Below are 14954 nucleotides of genomic sequence, written 5' to 3'. Positions count from 1 at the left end.
TCTGCCTGCAGCTGCCATGTGTGTGGGTTTGAGACAGAGATGAATGTCCAGTTTGTCAGTCATATGTCCCTCCACGTGGATAAGGAGCAGTGGATGTTCTCCATTTGCTGCACAGCATGCGATTTTGTCACTATGGAAGAGGCAGATATGAAGGCTCATGTCAACAGCAAGCACACAGGTGATGATCCCTCTCTCCCAGCTGCAGTGATCTCTCTCTTCCTTGCTTTTTAGGTGCAACCTTCACACCTCCCATTAGCACTCTGCTTTCACTGAAATGCTTGCTAATTAAGGCCTGATCTCTCAAAGTTGAAGTGAATTGGACTCCAGCCAGGCAAATAATCTGGTAGTACAAATCAATTTTCAAGCTTAGTGAAATAAATGAAGGACTACTTAGCCCTTCTTCCTATTCCCCTTATCCCCCAAATCCCCTCTCCTGCTGGAGTCAGTCAAATATTTCATTTGTTTTTCTGGTTTACTATTTCATCAAAATCCTGCTTTGACTTCAGCGATGATAAGGTGACTTTGAGGGCTAATTGTGCATACCTGGTTCTAAGTCTGAAATAAACATTTTGTTGAGCTTTGCTCCTCTCTGTGTTTGCCCCCCCCCCAGTCCATCAGTTTGGAATATGATGCTGATGTTTAGTTGACACTGTGATTCAGCAATACCATAAATGTACTTTATATTGAGTAGCAGAACTAGTTGTGCTCGCTCTCTGGTCCTGCTCACTTAATAGCCAAGGATAAGAGCAATAGCAGTTTTCAAACAAGCTCCATATGCTTAGTCCAGCTAATGAAGTCTGGCATAATTTAAGGAGAAGAAAATTGGAATCTTCTTAATTAATTTCTTTTATAAGACCAGGCAGAAGCATTTTTGCTGCCACGAACTACTCACAGTTGTATTTACAATACGGAACTTGATTGCATCCAGCACAACTTTTCCATCACTAAATTGCTTTTCTTGTCCTACCAGGAATAAAATTGGGAAAACAGGAGGGGTGAAGAAGAGGGGAGAGAGGAATACAATTGGTTGTGTTCACAGATACATAAGTTAAATGGAACCACAGAAATATGAACTACTGGAAAGCTCTCAAGGGATTTTATGCCAGCATAGCTCTCAGCACTACTTCACTTCATAAAGAGGAGTTCAAGGCAAATGAGAAGCACCACCCATAGCTATGTGAAAAGCCTCAGAGCTCAAAAGTGAGCTGTGCTCTGCTGTATTTTCCTATTGTGGCTAAAAGATTGAAACTGCCACTTGTTTTTTGATGATAGGCAAAACCGCCTTGTTCTTCCTTCACCCTGCCCAAGTGAGCCCCTCAGCTGGTGATTCAGCCAAATGTTCACACATATGGCAAATACAGAGTAAAAAATAGAATGGATTTTCTGGGTCACTTGACTCCAGTTCCTTATCCTGTGATGTTGCCAGGTCATAAAGGGGCTGTTTGTGAGGATATGGCATATGCCTTCAAAGAAGTAGCATTGTTTTAAATGAACTATTTTGAGAGACAGGCAGCTTCTTGCATTAAAGATTAGGGACCTTTTCAAAATTTCCAGTGTGTGTAATAGTGATAATCAGAGTACACATACATTGTTCTTGTCCAGAACTGCCCTCAATCTGAAACAGGGTCCTCCTTTTTGTCCCTCTACCTTTCATCCCTCCTTCCACAGTATTTATTCCCTTAGTACATTTCTGGAGAACAACACTCTGCCCTCTAAATGTACACTGAGCCTTTTCCTATATGGAACACAGTTTTCCTGCTGTACCAATCCCTCACTGCACGTGTTTTTGTTGGAACCCCTGTTCTGGACATATGCAATCACAGCTGTACATGCTGAAATGAAATAAGCAGTGGTGGCAGTACAAACCAGCAGCAGCTACTGGGAATAGGTGACACAATAACATTCTGTGATCACATTTACCTTCCTTGAAGGCTCCCCAACACTGATTGCTCATATTCATCCCTTGTTCTGCTCCAGTTCTGCTTTTGTTTTCCTTGACTGTTTCCAACCTAAGCACTTCTCATTTGTAGCAAAAATTCTTGTTACTGGCCTTTCAGGTCATAACCTTGTTCTCTGTGCTATTAAATTTCATTCCATTTGTATTACTCTTGTCCCCAAGGTCAGTGAATCTTTCTGTATGATATCCAGTCATCCTCCCTTTTGGCAGCTCAGGTCATCAGATTTCATTAGTGCATTCCTATGTTTTTATCTTAAAGGTGCCACTCAGTTTAAAGTTAAGTACACAGGTGCTGCTGTTTGCAGAGGCCTTGATCAGGGGATTGTATCACATGGAGAATTTAAGTTTTAGTGAAGTCTCCTCTTAACACAGCTCTCATGGATGGGCAAATAATTCCCTCCCACCAGGACATGGGTGGGAGGGAATAATTTGCCCATCCTTCCCTCATTGGCTCATGGCAGTTCTCATATGGGAACTCTCTCTCTTATTCAGTTCTAGTGTGTGATAGGACTTGGGATTTGGACTTCATACATTTATTGCACACATAAGGAAGTTCTGATGCTTTCTTTCTTTCTTCCATAAAGAAGCTCTATCTCTAGGTCCAGTGAAATAACATGCTTTTCAATTATCTTTGAAGGAGATTCTAATAAAAACATATAAATCTTGAGACGACACTGTTACCTCTGCAATGATTACTGAGGATGCTCTTCAGTACAGTGAGGGAGATTATTCTTGTTTGCCCTTCATCCCAAATTTACTCACTGGACCCACATAAATGGAAAGGTGGGGGAGGTTTAGCTTGGACCAGTAAGTACTTTTGGTTTCTGCCTCTCAAACCCACAGAAATTCTGTTCCCTTTCTGAGTGACAAGCTTTTGAACTCAGAGTAATCACAGTGTTTTCTTGGGATTCTTTTCAGTCCAGTAATGAGGTAGAATTGTATGATCCCTTCCCTCTACCATCACAGAAGCACTCAGTTGCAGGATAACCTGAGAGATGTACTGTGGTTAAACACTAATAAAAAGGAAAGAGGCCCAAAAATGATTTTTTTAATCAGCTCAATTAATTTCAGACTTGTTTTGAATTAACTCTGAATATAAGTACTTCCTGAAGTTTAAAACAGAATTGTAGAGACTCCATCTAATCTGCTGAACTAGTTATTGTTTTTTGTTTTTCAGCTGAAGAGAGGAAGACACCCAGTGAGTCTAACAGTCCATCTTCATCTTCGCTGTCAGCGCTGAGTGACTCTGCCAACAGCAAAGAAGATGCAGATATAGCCCCAAAATCCAAGGGGTCAAACAACCTACTGGTCATTTCTGTAGTGCCTGGTAGTCAGACCTCAGTGAACACTGAAGAGAAGTCAGAGAAAGGTAAAAAATTTGTTTAACAAATACAAACTCCCACTCTCCATGCAGTCAATCTGGCCACAGGGTAAGGACTAAGTTCTGCTGTTCTATTTTTCAGGCTTTGAATGTGTTTTCTGTAACTTTGTCTGCAAAACAAAAAACATGTTTGAGCGTCACCTGCAAATCCACCTGATCACACGGATGTTCGAGTGTGACGTGTGCCACAAGTTCATGAAGACACCTGAGCAATTACTGGAGCACAAGAAATGCCACACTGTCCCCACCGGTGGGCTCAAGTAAGGAAAGCAAGTACACAAACTTTTACTGTGTTAAGCACTTTAATACTGTGGGGATAGGACAAAAGAAGTCAGTCAGAAAGGGGTTGGTTAACTAATAATCCAGATTTGGGGCTTCCTTGTGTTTAGATGACCCCAGGCCTGTCCTTCAGGCTTGCATCATTACAGCAGATTGGTAACCTAGCAGCAGAGGAGCTCTAACAAACTGTGCTCTTTCCCCATTCAAGTCAAAGAGGTGACAGTATGTGATGGTCCTGCAGAGAATGAGGCAGTACTGCAAAGAGCTTTTGGCAAAATAAGAGTTTTTTCCAAGGCATCAGAGCAAAAAGAAGCTCCCAGCACAGGCTCTATTCTGCACCTGGCTCAAAGAAACCAAATCCTGTACAGCCTCTAGGTATGAAGTTACAACCTTAAAGGTTATAGCCTTTGTATACTCAAATCCAAATTCATTTTTCTCTCCAAGAATGAATAACTTGGATGCTTCCTGCTTTGTTTGCATGCCCCACAACAATCACTATTGTATAAATTAACATGTAACAAGTAATAGAGTATTTTAAGAGAAAAGCCCTTTGGTTTTGGCTGTGGTGGTATCTTTAGGGTGTTTTGGTGCAGAGCAGTGTTTCTAGAGAATGAGTGTGCCCTTATGTCAAAGTCTGAGCCGTGAGGGAAGGAGGGGCTGCTGGGGCTAAACGCTTGTCTCTGGGCAGGCAGTGTGATGTTATGGAAGAGGCACATCCCTGGCCTCTGTCTGGTCCAGCTGCTGCAGGAAAAAAGGCTGGAAGCACTGGGAGCCCAGCTGGGGTTCAGCACAGGGCTCCCAGCTCCTGCTGCTCAGGCTGGTGTCCGTGTGCTGTGGCTGGGACATGAGGAGCACACCGTGTCCAACGTTACCGCGTGCAGCTTTGGAAAACTGGTCCTGTTTGCCAGGCAGCCTCTGGTCTGCAGCTCAATAGTTCCACAGACTGGGATCTGTGGTCACTTGAGATGAGATGACTGAATGTGGAAAGAAGACCAGATTGAGAAACAAGCACTGTGTCAGAACGACGGGATGTCTGCCTTGGAATACAGACCAGTTGTCTAATGCACATTTGGTTTAAGCTGCGTAAAATCTGTTCTATTTACCAAGGAAAAACCATGACCATAATATGACTCAAGTCTTCCCAACAGAATGGGTTTCTCAGTCTATATTCCTGCCCAGTTCGAGTAATAATTAGGTACCTTGAAAGCTGCATCTAAGAAAAAGCTCTGATTTATTTTTTTTTAAGGCATCCAGAAGAGCCTGAAGAGATCTAAGTAAATTGTATTTTTCTGTCTCCTGTTTGCTGTGGGGGAAGAGAAAAAAAACATGATTCTTCCAGCTCCAGGTCAAAATCTGAGATTCTGATCCAGAGAGCACCCAGCCCAGGAGAGGTATGTGTGCATTGACAGCCAAGTCCTCTGGTGAAAGAGATAATCACATTAGAAGCCTCAGTGACAGGTCCCTCTCTGGATCAGAGTACTTGATGTGCATCAGGAAATGAGTCCAGGTGTTTTTGTATCTCTTTGTCCTCCTGTTATTACTCACCTTCCTCAAAAATCTCCTGATTAACTTGTAGATCATTATTATACCTGTATGTGCAACCAGATGTAGCAAGGAAAACACACATAGGGAAAGAGAGAGAATCTCAGCTTAGAAATTATCCAAAATGCCAGAACACAATTAGCAGACCTGCTAGACAGTGAATGCAGATGTGTGGCAGCTAGGGATGCTGGAAGACAGGAGCCAGCTGCCTTAGCTGTAAGTTTTTACCCAGCCTGGCTCTCTGAGCTCACCAGCTCCATGTGGAAGGTGCGTGCTTGGTTCACTACAGCAGAGACCCCTGGCAGGGAGCTGTCCCCACCAACTTCCTCCCAGCTGCTCCAAGCAACTGTTTTGGGTTTGTTTGGGGTTTGGTGGGTGTCCAGGCTTGTTCAGCATGCAGCTCAGGCTTCTTTCCAAACTTCCATGATTCCCTCCTCTACCCTTCTTGGCCTCTCCTGGCTCAGGAACTGGGGTGAGGCCCTTTGCCATGTCCACCCCAGGCCGGACGCTTGCTGCTGTGAGTAAGAAGCCACATCCTGTTCCCACACAGGAGCAATTTCCACCATGGCAGAGGCGGCTGTAGGCACACACTGCCAAGCACACACCCCTTTCAGCATGGCTAGCTCATCTCCCAGAAATGGGAGTCCCTACAAATCATCCCAACAGCCTGGCTTTCAGCTGCTCCTAGCAGGATACCCAGCAAGCTTATTGTTCATGGTCACATAAAAGGGAAATCCTAAGCTTTTGCTGTACGTGTGGTATTACAAGTTTATTCCATCTTTACTTAAACAGCTGTTTTCATACTCATCTGTAAACACTCACTTTAAACCACTTCTTAATGGAAAAAAATGGCCCAAGTGACTCCGTGCAAACACTAGGAATGGTTACACAAAGTACCCGTGCATCAGTCACCCACCCTGCACTCCCCGGCCTGCTTTGGGGGAAGACCCCATCAAGGTAAGCCAGAAGGTTAAAGGGATGCTCCTTCAGAGTGAATCAATGCTTTCCTAGGAATGCCATTAAATGGGCAAACCTCCTTTAAGTAGAGATATGTCAAGGTGAACCAGATATCGGAAAGAGGCTTCACAGGGAGAACTGAGTGCCTTTTTCTCCTCCTTAGTAGGTCAGAAAGGGGCTGAGTGCCAGGGCTGAAGCAGGAAGGAAGGCAGGTCTGCCAGCTGAGTGACTCCTCTTTTCTTTGTCCCCGCCCTTGCTTGCTGTGTTGCCAGGTGCCCGTTCTGCATCTACTCCACGAACCGCCCCGCAGCCATGGAGTGCCACCTGAAGACTCACTACAAGATGGAGTACAAGTGCCGGATCTGCCAGACAGTGAAAGCCAACCAGCTGGAGCTGGAGATGCACATCCGAGAGCACCGCCTTGGCAACCATTACAAGTGTGACCAGTGTGGCTACCTGTCCAAGACGGCCAACAAGCTGATCGAGCACGTGCGTGTCCACACCGGCGAGCGCCCTTTTCACTGTGACCAGTGCAGCTACAGCTGCAAACGCAAAGACAATCTCAACTTGCACAAGAAACTGAAGCACGCTCCACGCCAGACCTTCAGCTGTGACGAGTGCCTGTTCAAGACTACCCACCCTTTTGTCTTCAGCCGCCACGTGAAGAAGCACCAGAACGGGGACTGCTCTGAAGAGGAGAAGAAGGGCCAGTATTCAACCTCCAAGGAAGCCAGTCCGCTCCTACCAGCGATCGGCTCCAGGAACCTTCTGTCACCCCTCTCAGTCATGTCTGCCTCCCAGGCTCTGCAAACAGTAGCGATGTCGGCTGCACATGGCAGCGGGGCAGAGCCAAACCTGGCAGTGAAAGCCTTGGCCATCAATGGCACTTCCCTGTGCTTTGATAAATACTGGAACTCAGAGTTTGCCCACCTTATCCCTTTAACAATGTTTTTCCCCAAAAACCACTACGATCTCACATTCCATCCACCCAGACCTCAGACTGCGCCAGGAGGTGCCTCTTCACCTAAACACTCTTTCCTTGCCTACCTTGGACTAACAGAAAGGGCAGAAACTGTCTGAGGGCAGTTGCATTCTGTACCAAAAATCCCCCAAGGAACCCAGCAGGTTATACATTGCTGCAAAGGTAACGAACACTTGTACTATATCATTAGTAAGGTTTAGCAAATGGCTCTGTGTGTATACTTATTGCATTGACATGAAAGCTGCTTTATTAAATCTCCAAGAGGTGACCTACTGCATACTTCTACCTTCAGAGGCATGTTCCCAGTACTCTTTATCTAAGAAACTATTTTGTCTTGTTAAGCTGAAAAAAAAAAAAAAGAGTGTCCTTATTGGCAATCAGCACTTGTAAGATGACATATTGATGCATTTTATTTTTGGGCTTTGTGTGCGTGCGGGTGCGTGGAAGAGAGGCTGCCTGTAGTGTGCCATGACATTGCTTTTGCACATCCCTTGGATTGGCTTCTTCAATCATCCTTCTTTTCCCCTTTCCACACTCGCTCCCTGCCTCCCCCCGAACCGTGGAGCTGCTCAGGAGCAATGTTTGGGGCGGGGCAGGGGAGAACTGGTGTATTATTTCTGTGCTGTTGCAGCTTCCTTCAGTTGTTTGATGCCTTGTATTCAGTCGTCAAAGTTTGAGGATTTGGGGTAGAACTGGTGAGGAAAAAAGTTGCTTTCAGCACTGCAGGATGAGAGCATGACAATGAAAAGAGTGTGTATGTCCACACACATGCAGTGTGTGCAGCCTACACACCCACACAGCAGGCCCAACTCTCAGCTCTTACACAGGTGTGTCAAACACCTGCCTCTGGGCCACAGCATACATCTTTTGTTTTAAAAGGGCATATAAATATTATATATATACTGTATTATGCAGTGGTTACCTTTTACTTTGCAGGAACAACTTGTATAACTAGAATTCTATGGTGGAAAAAAAAAATCCAACAAGGGGATTTAAAAAAGGGTATGGATAAATTCTGGGTATAAATACTCAGACTAAAAAAAAAAAGGCAGTTTTGCACAGTGCTTTAGTCTTGCACTAGTTTGTTTCTCACTTGCAAAAAAAAAAAAAAGAAAAAAAACAAATTGTGGGCTGAAGTTAATAAGACTGTTTATTTGAAAAGGTACCAGTAACTTCTTTGAAATATAAAGCTATAAAAAGATGCTTTTGGAACCATAAAGTTCTCTTTTATACCCTCAGTATTTCAATTGTACTTGCAAATTTGACAGTCCTCTCGCTCCCCTCCATGTCATCAGTAATACTTTATTCCTTTCTGTTGATGGCCGATAGTGTGTGTCCTGCTAGGAAGCTAACTTTGTACTTATTTAATGCTCCTACTTGTGGTCATTAAAATGACATGTTATATGTAGCACTTTATTGCAGGAAGAAGCAAATGCAGATTGGTTGTATAACCTTTGTTAATCTCAAAATGCCAAGAGCGATCTTAATGCAAGAGAAACTAACTGATCGTTAATTGATTTCTGTTCCTTAGACAACTTAATATGTGGGAAGAAAGACTGGGATTAAAAGCACTCTGTTTTACAATTGGAAGTATAAAATGTGAAGCCTTTCAAAATGATCATGTGATGTACAGGAATGCCTTCATACTGAATTACTGTTTTCCATGGTGTCTCTTGGATTTGGATCTGGCTGTCTTTTACAGCTATTAGAAGTGTCTGACCTAGCTTTTGCCACAGTCCCCTCCCTGTCCCTTGGCCAAGCCACTGTAGGAGGTGCCCTGAGTCACATCTTTCACATGCTATCTGCCCACCCCTGTGCTGTCCTGAAGAAACTTCCTCTACAGGTTGTTGTGGGATGGGGGGATCCAACCACCCCAGCAGGAAAGCAACGACCCGGTGCAGGAAGGCATTTCTTGTCCACAAGGGCTCTTGGCCATATGGACAAGTAGAAATGTAACTCAGTCTTCATTAGTTCTCAAATGAAGCTTGTGTAGAAAGACTTTCTGGATGCAAAACTTGCATCACTTTAACCTATTTGCAAGATTCCTACATTTGTTTTGTACTGAGATGGCCAAACATTCTCCACTGTCATGACCAAATTCTTCCTGTATATGGAGGACATCCCATCCTAATCTGCGCGCTCCTGTTACCATACTGGAAGCTAGTTACAAGGGGGAAATATCCAAAACCATAGCAGGTTATCCTTTGGCATTTTTTTTTTACAGGACAGAGAAGTCTCACCATTTGTTTACATTCCAGCAGACAGTTCTGGTTCTGATGAGCACTTGGCAGGTCTGTCTATGCAGTGCAGAGAACCCAGCTGCTCCAAACTGCGAGTAAACCTCTGTAAACAACGTACCAAACTCAGGGCCCTGCTCACCATGCTTTACTCCATCAGAGCTCCTACCACACCTCCCTGGGAGCACAGACTAGATACAAAATACTGTCTTGGGAAGTACTCAGAGCATAAAATAGTTGCTATCTTGACAGCATGAAATCTGCAATCTGTATCCAGCAGCTCTACCAGTTCTGTAAAACACGCTCCACACGCGCATCTCTGACCACACCACAGAAAACCAAACACTCCCAAATCAAAACGCTTGTTTCTCACACCAACTCCAGGTAAGGTACAGCTGTCCAGGAAGGAGAAGAAAGAGGAATTTTATAATTATAGGCCGCTGTACCTAATCCAAATGGCAGTTTAAATGGGGCTGGAGCTTCCAAGAACGAGCTGCCCGCATGCGACCGCCACGTGTTTTGACCACGTTCCACTGCACCAGTATCTGATCTGGCAATGTTTAGTGTACCTGGGAAATTTGTTTAGCACTTTGGAAAGGATAAATTCATCCTTTCTGGCAAGTTATAGAAGTTTTCTCTGTAAGGAAAAGTGTGTTAGGAGGTTTTTATTTTTTTAAGAAAAAAAAAATACCCTATTTATCAGAGCTCTTGCATATTAAAATAATTTGTTTGCAGTTCAAGACTAAAGACAGGAATGTTCTCCAGAGGTCCCCCCTACTGATTAATGACCAACAGTTCTGAGAAATTCCCCCCACCATAAAGGTAATTTCATACTGGTTTTCACTATGCATTCTTTAATGAAAGCTGGCGTGTTTTTCCATTCAGTAATTCAGTTAAAGTTCTCAGCACTTTTTTCTTTCTTCTTTTTTTTTTTTTTTACTTGTTGTATTATGTTCAAATATCATTCTGTCAAGGTTTGTGTACATTAATAAAAATTTGTATTGTATAAAGCTTTTTGCATTATAAGGCTGTACAGGGTCATTTTGACAGTAACTGGTATATTTCTTTGCATCTTATGTTGCATTGCCAATTTCTAGTGTATCCAGTTTGGAAGTACAATATACTCTAATTAAAAAGGTTGGCTATATTCTGGTTTCTTTTGGTTTTCCTTTCTCTCTTTTTTTTTTCACCTTAAATATATTTAGAGTTGATTTGGAGGAAGGGGTAAAGGATTCTCCTACAAGACAAGAAGATAATGTCTTCACTTTTTTTCTTCTTATCAATGACATTAATCTTCAATTTTGAAATTGAAAAGGAAAGCTCTGTCTCTCACTCCTGATGAGAAAATACAGCAAATAATCTGAGGACAGCTCCAGGACTTCTTCACTCTGTGGGCTCTGTGCTTGTAGCAACCTTCCAGGTCAGTTCTGCAAGGGGGATAATTACTCTTCTGCACACTCTGCTCAGTCAAGCATTTCAAACAAATCAGATCCTTAAGCAGTAGTTTGGTGCACTTGCTCTTGCTTGGAAGTAAACCAAATTATGTCAAGGAAATTTCCTTGAAGATGAACTAAGCAGTGAATGAAAGAACACAGTGCAATAAAACATTGTCACGAAAATAATTTCTTTTTAATTATAAAAATATTGTGTACTCATTTCATCAGCATTTTAGAAAAACTGGGTTTTTTTAGCAGAGATTATTGGAACAATTAAAATGCACAGAGCACACTAAAGAAGGAAACCCTAAGAGCAGACAAATTTCCAAGAAGCAAAGGTACACAATTGACTCCGCTGAACAAGAAAAGATACCCAACATCCTAAAAGGAAGTTAGAACTACTTAAACACTGACCAAGGAAAGAAAATGATCTGGGTGTTCATTAGATAAGAATCACCCTCAGATATATTAATGTTAACATTAAATATATCTGGATTGCCTGTTTCCTGCACTTAGGGCAGTGTTAATGTCTACTCAACTGAAAAAACTCCTTTCAGTTATTTCTACTCTCCTGAGGTGTGAATACTGATTTTCAGGGCCTTTATCAGTACCTTGTACATGTTGCTGGGTGTTGGAATTCACTGCTCCTCTTCTGACTCCTTAGCTGAAAGAAAAGCTCTGACACAAAGTTGGTAAGCCATGGTGTCCCTCAAGAAGATGTGGTGTCTCCCTCTCTTCCTGCCCACACTGCAATGGAAAATATACAGTGAGACTCTGTGGAGTTTTTGCACTAGACATAAATAGTTATCCTAGCAATGAAAAGGCAATCATGCAAATCATGCCTAGAGCAGCTGTGGATGCCCCATCCCTATAAATGTTCCAGGCCAGCCTGGAGGGGACTCTGAGCAATCTGGTCCAGCAGAAGGTGTCCCTGTCCATGGCAGGAGGGTTGGGACTGGGTGGCTTTAAGGTCCCTTCCAGTGCAAACCATTCTGTGGTTCTATGAAGAAGTGGCTTAATTGTTTAAATAAGTTCTAAACCACTAAAACCAGACTGAAGAATTCCTTAAAATAAGCTGGGAGGGGCCTGAATTATCTCACTGAATTATCCTGGCTGCCAGTCTCAACCAAAACATAACCTGCCTGCAATCAGCCCCTGCAGTTTTAGTCTGCCAGGAAACCCCTGTGTTCACCCAAACAGGGGTGTCAGTGGGACACGCTGAGATGGGATAAGGAGCCCCTGCCCTTTGCAGCAGGGGCTGGAACAGCCTTGTAGACCTGCATGATTTTAATCAATGAGCTCAGATTCCCCTAGTCTGTATTTTCTGATAATATTCCAATATCCATGTGTGATTACAGAAAACAGCTCCAGTTGTGTACTGACTCTTTCAGGAAAACAAGAAGTGCCTTGTTTTCATTCTGAATCTATGTACATTTTTAATCTATGTTTTTAAAAAATGGCTTAAAATTGCCATCTTTTCATAGTTATTTCTTACAATCCTACACATGCCATAGTCATCATGAGCCTAGCAGAACAAGGCTTTAAGAGAGAATTTGTGGGAAGGGAAAACAAGCCAAACCAAACTAAAACAACAAATCTGCAATTTTCTGTAGCTCTCCACTGTTGAGAGGGCTTCTCTACAGTGGAGGGGATGGCATCATTTATGCAGAGCCACGTTTTAAGATCCTTGTTGTGTTAAAAATACATCAGTTATGCTCCTACCAGACAGACATCTGCATTATATCATCCACCATCTTATCGGCTGCTAATTGGCCTCCTTGTTGACAAGTCTTAGCAGCAAGGTTAAGTGCTGGCTGTAAAAGGAATGTAGCCTCTTGCCCGAGGGGTCAGAGCTCAGGCAGACTGTGCTGGAGCCTGCGTGGCCTTTTTCCCTGCTATATATTTTCTGGGAGCTAATAAAACACCAGGGAAATCACTCCTGCCTGGAGTCTGCCAGCCACCACGGGCTCTGTGGAGCTGCAGCAAATGGAACATCATCTCCCCAGTGCAGAGCACTCCAGGAGCTGCAAAGGGAAAAGGCATCTTCTCCTGCACCCAACTTTGAAAAACTCCCTGGGATGCAATTAAAAAATCCCTGAACCAACAGCTAACCTTGACCGTGGGGCAGCCAATGCCTCAGTGTCCAGCACAGCCCTTGGAAAAGGGACGGGGACACACCTTGACTTAATTCACAGGTTCCATTTGACCAAATACTGGGATTTTTCCTGGCTGCTGAGCTCCTTGCAGAGCTCTTGGGAACATATCCTAGAAAGCCATCCAGGTGGATGCCAGGCATTACATAAGGAATGCAGCTGTTGGGCTTCCACAACATCTGCCTTTGACCAACCTGGCTTGATTTACACATATGGGAAAGGGAAAGGAAGGAAACTTAGGGCTGGAACTGAGCAGTAGCAGGGATAGGGGAACACACTGACTGGAAATGTTTCATTAAGTCAAAAAAAGAAAAGAAAAAGAAAGAAAAAGAAAGAAAGAAAAAAGAAAAAGAAAAAGAGAAAGAAAGAAAAAGAAAGAAAAAGAGAAAGAAAAAGAAAGAAAAAGAAAAAGAAAAAGAAAAAGAAAAAGAAAAAGAAAAAGAAAAAGAAAAAGAAAAAGAAAGAAAAGAAAAAGAGAAAGAAAAAGAAAGAAAAAGAAAAAGAAAAAGAAAAAGAAAAAGAAAAAGAAAAAGAAAAAGAAAAAGAAAAAGAGAAAAAGAAAGCATCACCCCAAAAAATCCCAACAACTGTACAGGAGAAGAGCAGAGAATCAAGGGATAGCATGGCACTATTTTTGCAGCCTGTGGCAGCCAATTTCCCTATTTAAAATGGGGAAGGGCTTTCCCTGCTTGGCTTTGCTTTGTTTTGGTTTTCTTTGTAATTGTTTCATTTCCTGCCACCTTAATCATGATTAAAATCAACATATGGCACAACTCTAAAAAAAGCTTTACCCCACCCCATTTTTTTCCAGTTTAGGCTATAGTTAATTTAAAAAAAAAACTTCAAGTTTCTGTAGTATAAGTTCCTCTTCTGTTTGCATTTAGCTCTGCTCCACTTTACTTTTCAGACCTCTACTTTCTATCACATACCTTTCTTTTTCCAGCACTTCTCAGACAACATTTCACTGGAAGTGTAAACTTTGGATTGTTACTCTTCTGGGAATGTGCCTGTTTAAATAAAGAAGAGAAAAATGTTCTCTCCCTGAGCCCCTAGACCTTCATGCCAATGCTTGCAGCACAGCCTAAAGTGACCAAACCCAAAAATAGGCCTTGCTTCCTGGCTGGTCAACAAAGCATCAAATACTTTCTTGATCCTTTCCCTGCTATTTAAGCCTGGAATGTTCATTCACACACCAGGCTGAAGAATTTGCTTTTTAAGAGATTTACCAGGAAGCCAGGTGGGAGGGTCAAAGCCCTACCTGAGGTGCTCACACATGGGTGAGCAGGACTTTGGAGCCACAGGTGCTGGGCTGCATCCATGAACAGGAGTAGGGATTTTCTCCCAGTTTGCTCTCACTGCCTCAAGTTGCCACAAATGAGCACATGAGCCTGGTCTAGGCCCCGCCTGGGGCAAGGACCAGCTGAACAAATGAAGACAAACTAAAGTATCCATGTCTGGTATTCCTTGACTGCAGGGATTAACACTTCCCTGGCATCCAGGCTTCCAGTACACAGTGTGCAGCTGCATTCCAGCAGAGTTAGAAGCAGTGCTTGTTTCAACAATAAAAAATCACTGGAGCTTTCTTTCCTGAAACAGAGAAAAAGATTTAAAATGGGATGGGAATGTAAGTGAAGATAAATGGCTGCAGGAAAGCTCCTTCCATCAGCAGGGTTCTGAGGTACTATGAATACATTGGTGCTGTCACTCATGGCAGTGACACTTTTTAAATCTACCAGAATAGCTCTATTCACAGGTGTTACCAGAGCAATGCCCACTTGCACTTGAATATTTAGTAAGCAAGCATTAAGACTTCATGTTTTTATACTTAGCTCCCTATTTTTAATGGGACTGCATACCCAGAACTTAATGAAAATATCTAAAAATAATGTCAGTGTGATTTAAATATATGCACTGCATCTTTTCAGTTGACATTTCAATTAAAAATAAATAAGATCCATTTATATGGTGATACTTTGATAAGATTGCATCAGTCAAGTTTCATTCCTACTCAAAGTGACAGATTTCTCAAA

At 42.8% G+C, this 14954-nt stretch overlaps 1 protein-coding gene and 1 long non-coding RNA gene across 10 annotated transcripts in view; one reads left to right on the top strand and one right to left on the bottom strand.

Annotated features, from left to right (window-relative positions):
- The window catches only part of ZNF827 (zinc finger protein 827), a 153672-nt gene extending 143185 nt beyond the window's left edge, over window positions 1-10487 (top strand). For 7 of the 9 annotated variants that reach the window (XM_064711224.1, XM_064711227.1, XM_064711225.1 and 4 more), the window contains 4 exons: window positions 12-178; window positions 3135-3326; window positions 3421-3598; window positions 6389-10487. In XM_064711224.1, coding sequence (XP_064567294.1) covers window positions 12-178; window positions 3135-3326; window positions 3421-3598; window positions 6389-7196 — 1345 coding nt within the window. In that variant the 3' untranslated portion in view covers window positions 7197-10487. Of the gene's footprint in view, window positions 1-11; window positions 179-3134; window positions 3327-3420; window positions 3599-4863; window positions 5009-5951; window positions 6116-6388 lie in introns of those variants that run through there. The other 2 variants (XR_010439895.1, XR_010439896.1) reach the window with 2 other exon arrangements.
- A 791-nt stretch (window positions 10488-11278) lies between these two features.
- On the bottom strand, window positions 11279-14376 carry LOC135447500 (uncharacterized). Its single transcript, XR_010440173.1, has 3 exons — window positions 14183-14376; window positions 13854-13931; window positions 11279-11518 (listed from the first exon to the last, which is right to left on the bottom strand). It is a non-coding gene; the product is annotated as an uncharacterized LOC135447500 (long non-coding RNA).
- Between the last annotated feature and the right edge of the window lie 578 nt (window positions 14377-14954).

Source organism: Zonotrichia leucophrys, chromosome 4 (assembly GCF_028769735.1).
Source record: "Zonotrichia leucophrys gambelii isolate GWCS_2022_RI chromosome 4, RI_Zleu_2.0, whole genome shotgun sequence".
In the NCBI taxonomy this organism is placed as follows: domain Eukaryota; kingdom Metazoa; phylum Chordata; class Aves; order Passeriformes; family Passerellidae; genus Zonotrichia; species Zonotrichia leucophrys.
Note: the sequence above shows the minus strand (reverse complement) of the source record. Positions and strands in the feature narration are given on the sequence as shown.